The sequence below is a fragment of the Lissotriton helveticus genome, chromosome 11 (genome assembly GCF_964261635.1).
Source record: "Lissotriton helveticus chromosome 11, aLisHel1.1, whole genome shotgun sequence".
NCBI classification, from domain to species: domain Eukaryota; kingdom Metazoa; phylum Chordata; class Amphibia; order Caudata; family Salamandridae; genus Lissotriton; species Lissotriton helveticus.
The window spans coordinates 57493474-57503939 of NC_136072.1; the positions used below are offsets into that span (position 1 = coordinate 57493474).

General features: G+C 42.8%; 1 protein-coding gene across 1 annotated transcript in view; it reads left to right on the forward strand.

Moving 5' to 3' along the window:
* The window catches only part of LOC144791181 (cytochrome P450 2J4-like), a 174663-nt gene extending 164803 nt beyond the window's left edge, over positions 1-9860 (forward strand). The window contains exon 9 of the mRNA XM_078665826.1: positions 6215-9860. Within this exon, the coding sequence (XP_078521952.1) occupies positions 6215-6393 (179 nt within the window). The 3' untranslated portion in view covers positions 6394-9860. The remainder of the gene's footprint in view (positions 1-6214) is intronic.
* Positions 9861-10466: the final 606 nt, after the last annotated feature.

The window sequence follows — 10466 nt, forward strand, 5'->3', positions numbered from 1 at the left end:
ACATTTGACATCTCTATGGTAGCTACATATACGACTTGTGATTTTTTAATGAAGATTTAAGTTCTAGAAGCGGGAGGGAAAGCACTGACTCCTCCTGTGCACAGAAGACATCCAGTGCCAAGGAAAAGTCACGGGAAAAGGAATATTTATCTACGGTTCCTCCAAAAATGTCTTGACACGGAAAACCCCTTAGTGTGTATGACTCACTATACTTTAACTGATATCCCCAACATAATATCCTGGCTAAACCTTGAGTAAAAGAACTTATCAAGCCAAATTCCAATCTTATAGCAGATATTGGGCCGAGTGTATTAAAATTACATAATTTGCATAAAGTCTGGCCTTCAATCTTATCTAGGAAACTCCATTCCTTTACTGGGATAGATTCAATTGCATTTAGCAAAGTAGGAGGGATGTCTGCTTTAAAAACAGTAAGCAGGTGTAAAAAGAGTCTCTTTGCTTGGCCAAGGATCAGCAGGTGTAGTTCAGTCTTTGGTGCAGCCTCTCTCTGCCAGGTCAAGGGTACAGCAGGGAAGCCTTTCTTCAGTACTCTCCAGTACAGATGTGACCTGTGGTCTGGGTGCCAGGGCACTATTACACTTTTATGCCCACAACTTTCTATCAGGGATGCAGTGACTGTTGGAAAATGGACTTCTAGTTAATGGGCTCCCACCTGATGATGACTTTCTGCAGAGTGTGGCATCTAGCTATTCCAGAGTGCAATATTCTGCCCACTCCCAAGATGGCAGAACCATTCTATTTGTGTGTGTGGAGCTTGTTAGCCCACCTTAGAGGCATGGCTACCTGAGGGCTACATGTCCATGGGAAAACTGACTTGGCAGGTGCTTTCCTCTCTTTGTCCCCGACGCCACACTGCCTACCAAAACAAAAGAGCAGGCCTTCTCATGTATGTCTACCATTTGCCTTTAAAATGTGGCTTCCCCTTTGAAGCTCACATTTGGTCTCACATCCTATATGAGTTTTCTCCTAGGGAGAGGTAACACTACTTCCAACGGAAGACTCCTATTGTGTCCTTTGTAGGAGTCGTTCGGACATCTCCCCAGAATGGAGGCAGCGTGTCTTGTGGGCCGCAACCATAAATAACTCCTGGAAAACTTGAGCAACAGAGTGGCCACTTTCTAAAGTTACCATTTTACATTCAACTTGGACATCAAGTTGGGTTTAATGTAACGATTGTTTGGATATCTTGAAGAGCTGATTATAGCAGTCCCATTCAGAAGTTAGCACAGCTGAGTTGTCAGCTTTCAACCCCCTACTGGCCAATAGGGCTACTAGTTAACAAAACAAACTTCCCTTTTCCTATGTTATAGATGAAAAAGATCAATGTCTTCAAAGCCCCAATGACTACACTGCTAGGGTTGGACACAACTACAAACTTTTTTTCAAGTTCTGATCTTACCAGGTTACCAAATTTACATAGCAATTTGTATACAGTGCCCCATGGTTCAAAACAACACAAATTTAAAGGAATGTATCTAAGTATCCAAGGTCTAGAATACATAGACCTAATAGCAAAATCCATTCTTTAATTAAATACAAATAGCAAACAGTAAAAACAAATAAAACACAGAAGAAAAATAATGTATTTTTTATTTAAATTATAATTAGTTAAATTATGTCATGAAATGTCAGATATAAATTAATATCATATGACATAATATAACTAATTAAAAAAAATCACAAATAAACATTACCCACCCAAAAAACAGAATAAAAAAGAACTTAGGTTATGTAGCTGTAGAATATCCTTGAAATAGACTATTTAAAAAGCAATCCAAGGGAAAAAAATGCACATAGTAATGACAAACCCTCAAAAATGGAAAAATACAACTGTATAAAAAAAATCCAACGTAGCAATCCTCTCGATAACGAAACCATAAAAACCCTAAATTATTTCACTATAAAAAAAGAACCAAAATAAGGAAAAATAAGGAAATGTATATAAACTTGTTGTAAAAGAAGTGGAGAAGTGTGGCTCACTGGTTAGAAGACCCTGACCCTGAAGCAGAGGTCAGGCCCGGGACCAGGGATCAACTCCCGACGCGGCAGGGTCTTGGGCTCAATGTCCGCGGACTCGATAATTCTCGCCTCGGTGCCTACTCTAATCATGGGTCCCACTCTGCAACTCTGGGCAATAACTCGCTTAATCTTCACAACGGCCCCAACAGCGCTGGGATTCCTGGCTTCACCTTGGGGGTGCCCTGGAGGGGGCATCTCACAGGGAAAGACAGGAAGGGTTCCACAGCGGTATACAGCGCCAGGATGCCCCGAGATGGGGCGGCAGTGCGCTTTACAAGTATACACACATTTACATTAAAACAAGTAACAACATTTTCCTTTATTTGAAAAAAAAACCAAGAACAATTCCGTCCGTTCACCGAATCCGGCACCTGTAAATAAAATACAAACAACACCCACCCATAGCAAATAATAAACCCACAAATAGAAATAACAACATATAAAACTTATGAACACACATAATAAAATAGCAAGCACAAAATATTAACATTACATTAACATTAGATAGTAAACAAACTACGCAATAATTAACCAACGTAAATAACATGTAAATTTCACAAAAACAGTTAAATAACACTCTTACTAACACATACACACTACCACTAACTAAACACTACCTTAACCCCTTCGATGCTCATGACGAGCTCAGCTCGTCATGCAGTACACTGGTCGTGTGCTTATGACGAGCTGACCTTGTCATGAAACAATGGATTTAGATATTATTCAGCACAGCAGAATAATCTCCCTAGCAGCCAAGGTGTTAAAACTAACTTAAGAGTAATTAAAATCAAACTTACAGTAACAAACACGAAGCAACTCCCAACTGCGAGGTTCCATCTTCGCAAATGACCCAAACAACGATGTAGATAGTCTAAAAAGGGAACTAAGGAAAACAAAATGGCGGCATAATTAAAACAAAAATAGGACTTAATCTCATTAAAATGAATGGGAACAAATACAAAATTGTTGAAAAATGTCAACATTTTTATTTATTTTTTAAATGTGGAAAATAAACATATTAATATTGTAAAATATACATTCATTATTATATGTGAAAAAATATATAATACAAAAATTAATGTATATTAAATAATATGTAAACATTTTATTTACTTATAATATGCAAAAGTTAAAAAATTTATATATGTACTTTTGCAAAGTCGTTCTGGCCGTGATGCCACATCTCTCCCCGGTAACTACTGGTAAGATAATGAACTCAATATTATATCACATTAGCACTAAGCAGTAGGCATTAACACATTATGCATAAATCAGCAGTGCACCACTGTTCCATGACCAGGTGCATACATCACCCTAGGGCCTTGCGCCCCCTACCAGTACACCCAAAAGGGCACACAGCACCTTAGTGTAATCACTAAACTGACCCCAGGCCAACTGGCCTTTCACTGGGACTTAAATGACCTCTGTACAGAAAGTCAGGGCATAATTTGGCCCATCCAGATGGCCCCCTGGCTGGCTCAGCAGCGGAAATACAGTGCGCAGATGCGCTGGGGCAGGGGGTGCAACTCACCCATTCCTCAAATAAAAGAAATGGCCCCCAAATGTTGCAGCTGCCCACGCTCTTGCAGGGCAGCTGGGATCAGCATAAAGAAGAATTGGCACCACTGTGCCGTGAGAGCACCACGTCGGGACTCAGGGAACCAACCTTGCTTCCAAAAGGAAATCAGCACTGGCACCTTCGAGCCTCAGAAAGCCTCAACGCAGCTCCAGGCACCGACAATGTGCCTCTGGGAGCCCCACTCATCGGGGCTCTTCTGGTGCCTCTCTTGGCACCAATATGACACAAGTAAAGCCCCACTCACTGGGGCTGCTCTGCTGGACTCCTCCGGCCTCTTGGTTGTGGACGACAGACACAGACACGGCCTAATGGGAACCCCACTCACCAGGGCTCTCCCTCAATGTGCTTGGCCTCCTCCTGTCTCCTACAACGCGGCGGGGGCAGGCACCATCAATGTGCCTCGGTCTCTCCCCTCTGCAGCTGCCATACTTCAGCCACACACAGGGCTCTCTCTTTCTCACGGGAGCCCTGTTCTTCCACAGGCCAACAGCTTCCACTTCAGTTTCCCGGCCCCACCCACAGTCAGGCAGCTTGCCTGGCTTCGGGGTCACCCAGGGTGCTTGCTCGGTGGCTCCTCTTCTCTTCGGGTCGCGGTGGTGATTCCGGGCAAATACGGGGGTGGGCTCCCACCTAAAAAGTACCAATGCGGGGTGGGCTCCTGCCGATAAGTACAACATGCGTGGTGGGCTCCCGCCGATAAGCACAACATGCGGGGTGGGCTCCCGCCGATAAGCACAAAATGCGGGGTAGACTCCCTCTGTCTCCCAGCAACCCGGGGAATTCCTACGCCAGGATTCCCTAAATCTTCACGTAGCACAGCACTGCAGATCACAACCAAACGCTCCTTCCTTCCTGGTGATAGCTATAGCACTCACGAGGCACTAAGAGTCCTTAAAGTTCAAGGGGCATAGCTGGGCCCAGGCAGGCCAGCACACAGGGCCTTTCGGCAGGGAGCCAGTCCCTTGTGGCGGTTTCCCCTGGGGCCCAGGAGCAGCAAGTCCCACATCACAAGGAAGCACAAAAGCACAACATTTTCATGGGGTCACAGCCCCAATATTTATACACCATTTACTTTGTCTGCCCTGGCAAAGGGCTTTGGGAAACCAGCCTGAACTCGTTCCAGGGGCTTTTGGAGCATTTTGTTGACAAGGCTCCTCTTCCCCTTTGTCAAGTGGGGGCTCGTCATCAGACACACCACAGGGGGCGGAGCCAGTATTCACCTAGGCAGGCAGAGACCTATTCAGGGTCAGGGGACTAGTCATCCCACTACTCCAAATGCAGATGCCCTATTCAGCCTAGTGCTGACTCACCCTGCCCTCCCTGGATACACCTCACGAGCCCCTGTCACTCCAAAGCCAGACATGCAATCCACATCAGGCAGGCAGACACATAGCACACCGAAATGCCAACTTCTAGAAGTGGCAATTCTAAAATAGTTATAATAAATCTGCTCACACCATTGTGCAGTATTTATTATTACTATTCCAACCATACCAGACTTCACCACGCTGCTCCTCTCATATCAGGAATTACATCTGAAACACTTATCAGGCAATCCCCAATGCATTCCTGTGTGAGGGCACACACTAAATGTACATGCCCTACCTTTCACCTACAATGCACCTAGCTAGGGCCTACCTTAGGGGTGACTGACATTAAGTAAAAGGGGGATCAGAGACAGGGCACACACTTTAGGTGCCACGTCACAGCGGCAGTAACACTGCATGCAAAGGCCCTGCAATGGCAGAGGCCTGAGACAGGTTTGAAAGTCTACTTTGGTGGGTGCTGCAATCAGGGCTGCAAGCCCACCAGTAGCATTTAAATTTCCACTTTACAAGGGACTGACAAGTAAATTAAATGTGCCAAACAGGTGTAGACCGATTTTACCATATTTACCACAGAGAGCACACTCATTTTACAATGGACAGAAGTGCTAAAGTGCCCAGAGTCCTAGATCCACCAACACCATGTCAGAAAAAAGGCTAGGAGAAAGGCACAGAGTTCAAGGATGACCCTGCAAAAAGGGCCAAGTCCAGCAGGTGGGGATGAATAGGGCCTCCCCAGGGGCCAATTACCTCAAAAATGTCAAGTCACAGTAATGTTTCTTTTGTTGCCCTGGAGTAGTGGATCTTCACAGGCACTTATCTCCAAATGGGCCATTTCAGCTCAAAATATTTGGTTCTTCTGGGATATATAGCTTCCTGTGCGCTGATGGCTGATAACTGGGACTAACAGACGATTTCCAAAGATCTCTTGAACCAATGGAAACAGTCAGAAATGCCTTTCACTGTTATGTTCCTCTTGGATATGTGAGACCACAGGTAGGTTCTAAAGCACAACATGCTGCACAATTCAAAATCCTGGTTTCCCCCACAGTTACATATAGGTGTAGGGTACTAATTTGCAGTATTTGGGTCCTAGATTGGACATTTAAAATTAAGATGCTTTTAGATCTTTAGAATGTGAAAATTTTACATAATAATTTCTTGCACTGCTTTCATGTTGTCCTTCATCCCATAATGTTAGGGAGATTGCTTATTCAATAATACACTGAAGAATAATTAATTTACTCACACACTTGTTGTGTTTTAATAGGAAATCGAATGTGCCTGGGGGAACAGCTGGCCAGGACTGAGCTCTTCATCTTCTTCACCAGTCTGCTAAAGGCCTTCACCTTCAGGATCCCAGAGGGGGTGAAGGATATCAACATGGACTACATGTTAGGGTCTTTACTGCTGCCACGCACATATAAGATCTGTGCCATACCCCGCTAAGACGTGGGGGATCCTGAAGAGTGCAGGAATTCCCATAATGCAGTAAGAGTTTATGAAAACTAGTATGTCTCAACTAGGTTTAAAGTCTTCTGCATCAATTTATAGCTGAACAGGTTACATGCCCATGGCAACTTTTTTTCTGATGTTTACTGCTTTTTTTCATAGATTAGATATATAAAGGTTCCTTGTTGAGAGAAATATACACACGTATCTAGATCTGGAAAATGTTAAATACATTCAGTCACGCACCAGCCTGTAGAGCAGTGAATGAGCATCCATCGCAAGTCAAGTATGTAACTATCCAAAAAGTGCCTCTTGCAACTCTGAGTCTGAAGCAGGAACACTTTTCAGAGTGCAGTGCTGGTCTTTTAGCATCTGTTCAATAACATCACAAGGCTTCTGAAAATCTTAGAGCTTATACCAGATATTTAGCATATCTGAGCAACCCCTTCTGCAGCAGAGTATGGTCTAAGGCATCATATCCATTTTTGTGTTAAAGCAAGGATTAGTGGTGCATTGTTTACTCTTTCTACACAACCACAATTATATAGTTATATTTCAGGTTTATATAGCAAGAACACAGCCCAAGGGCACTGGAGCACAACAGCACGAACACCCAATGATATTGCACCAGCTCAGAGCCATTTTATTATAAATACAGGAGATTACATGATTTGTCCAAAACCAAGGATTGTTGCACCTATACTGGGACTCAAGCCTGGTACCCTAGATCCAAAGTCAGAAACTCTGCATGTTAGGCCACATTCATATTTCTCGCTTTATTCGTCAAAGTCAAACATTAGTGGCATGGCCTTGTTTGATCGCAGATAGTGCGCATGTTCTCTGCTGAAATGGCTTTGAGAAGTAAAAAAAACAGAAACATCATATACTGGAAGGTTGACCTAGAGTCTTGCATGGGAATACTTCGAAGGGTTTGTTTTAAAACTGGACTTAAGGACATTGTTCAACTATGTTGCACTGGAGCACCACTAGGCTAATCAATTGAACTCCTTCCACGCGGGGCTAATTCCCCCGTGGTGCGGGGGGGAAGGGCCGCACGTGGCGCTGCGGTGCTCTTGACGAGCCCAGCTCATCATGCTGCACAGTGGAGCTGTGCCCATGACGAGCTGGACTCGTCACAACTCCGCCCACTCCAATAGAATGCCCGCACAGGCGGGGAATTAGCTGCGCGGGGGCCGGCCGCGGCAGATATGACAAGCTCAGCTTGTCATGAGCACAGCCCCACTGAGCCTCATGACGAGCTCAGCTTGTCATAAGCATGGAAGGGGTTAAATATTACTTACATATAGACCAGAACTTTCACGACCCACCAAAAAGCAACTTGCGGCTCAAAAATGGGCCTCCTCCCAGAATCTAGGAAATGCAGGACTAAATATTCAACTTATCTATAACTAAACTTGCATTTGTTCAAGTTTCAGTCGTATACCTCATTTCTGCAAGATTCATAAAACTGCTTCGAGGTTCTCATCTTTTTCCATCTGGTCAGTCCCAAAGACTATATTACTGTTGTCTTAAAATTCTAAAGTACCAGATAGGTTGTCCAGTATGAGATACAGACACCATACTTGCTAGTCTAAATGGTATGCTCTAACAATCATACAAAACCTGAGGTTAAGAAAGCCATTAACTATTTGCGTGTGCATCCGGCTCCTCCCTTTGATAAGCATTTGTTAGATCCAAAGTAGAAAAGACAGTTACCCCTGCCAAATATGAAACCAACTCATTAATGTTAGTCACATACCTGTTCACCCACACATTCTCATTAAAACTCCTTCAACCTATGCATTATCTCAGTCAGTTCCCTTAGGATTTAGGAGAAATCATGATGGGGCAAGCCAATGGAATGTTTTCGTAGCTCAGTATATCATTTCTGGCATTGGTCTTTGAATATTTCTTCCTACACCATTATGTTTGAAACTGATATTGGTGCACCATTAGCTTTAAAAATTAAATAGAGCTTGAAACCCAGAAACCTAACCATATACTGACTGAACACCTTCCTAAATTTGCTACATACCAGTGCTTGTTTTATTTTATCATCCATATTTACCCTTCCTACACAATATGAAGGAGGACTGGCCATAAGGTTTCTCTTTAGGCCAGTCTCATCCCATGCCTAAACAGTTGCACCATTCTTCACACCATAACTTGTATCCCTTCTTCATCTCCAAATAAATGAATGTTGAATCAGCTCAGAAATACCCTTAAATCTAACTTGTCTCAGTATAGCGTGAGGGATTTACATCTACTGGCTACAATTTCCTTCCATTCCATACATTTCCTTTAAGTCTTCTCAGTAGTAATGGACAAGGCTCCGATACTGATAACAATGCATAGGAGACATACACCAGATCTACCCAGGCTTGCCAGGTTTTGCTGGGCCTTTGTTAAAAACCTATATGAAGGACTACATTTCCATTTAAGCCAGGTGGCTCGAGCACTTTATGGAAAGTATGAAACAATGGGCCATATTACCAAGAACGGCAATAACATTATCGCTGCTTTAGCAGCAGGAAACTGCAGCTAAAGTGGCGATAAGGGGCTTGATAATATGCCCTTGTGAATTCTCATAGAAGCCCAGGTTCACACCAGAACTCCAGCAAAAGACAAGAGCACTGGTTTGGAATTTTTGTTTTTTAAGAAAGAATGATGGGCAAAATGGGCAAAATGCTATAGAAATCTACTTGTACTACAAAGAACTCCATTTTCCCGAACCTGCTCAATAATAATGTGTTGAACAAATAAGCATACCCATAACTGTGGTTTCATATAACCCTGTCTAAGCATTTCATAAGTGCTTTTACAAAGAAGATTGCATTTGGGAGAACAGTGTACTCAAGGAAGGCACTTGTAGAAATCATAAATGACACATTTACGTGGTGCACTTTGTACTGGGAGATCAGCATTACATAACTATAGTATGTACATTTTTGCATAAGGTGAGAGCAAAGAAAATAAAATGCATTCACTCAGCTAGAACCAAGCTGGGATCTACAAAACCTCTGACATCCAGGCAGGAATCAGAGATTGCTATCAATGTCTTCTGTGAGCATATCTCAAAGTGAATTGACTGTCCTAGAGCTGCGGTTCTTAACTTGTGGTCCAGTGACCCTTGGTAGTCCACAACGCCTTCTCCGCGGGTCCACAACAGCTTATAAAATTAAAAATATTGAAAAATTCATTAAGTGTACATAAATAAAAAAAACATGTTATATTGAAATTTGTAAAACATTTGGTAAATTTGCAGGACTTTGAAATTGGAGGCTAAAAATTAAGTTGGTATCCTCCTCGATTGGTGGGGCCAGTGTAAGTACATCAAACAAAATACAATATGGACGATGAGTGGCCTCAATTGAGCTTAGAAAAACTTCAACCTTGCCATTGAATTTACATTTTGATTTGTTGTATATTTGGTTATAATTAAATAAAATATTTCTTCATTTGTGTATTTGTTTAATGAATGCTTGTTTTCGTATTTTTCAGTATTATTTTGCAGACCAAATCATCAAATATTAGGTCCCTGCTTCCAGCAATGCCATATTGGGGTCTCAAAAATGATTCAGTCAGGGTCTCTGAATTCCAGTAGAAGGCAAAAGGAGGAGTTTTCTAACTCTTCTGCGAAGGGCTGGAGCTATAAATGATGGTTCGGCAAATTTCAATCCCAGTAAGTACAAGGCATTATCTCTCAGGGTGATGAAGATTCTTACTTGAGAAAATCAGAACCTGTGAGTTGTGGCAGACAACAGTAACACAGAAAAACAAGCATTGGTAATGCATCGGTTTTGCCTGTGTAATGAATAAAAAGCCGTTTTCATCAATCATTGTCCGACAGAAGAAAAGGGGTCCCTGACAGATGACACAGGAGGGGAGAGGATGTGGTGCAATGGGCAGAGCTGGCGACTCATGAGCTGGGGATCCCAGTTTGAGTCTTGGCGGCACCGCGCAACATCTTGTGATTCTATGCAAATCATTTAATCTCTCCGTTTGATGAATTGGTATATAAATATGGTTTACGAGAAAGAAGCAACACGTTATGAGAAAATAGTTCCACT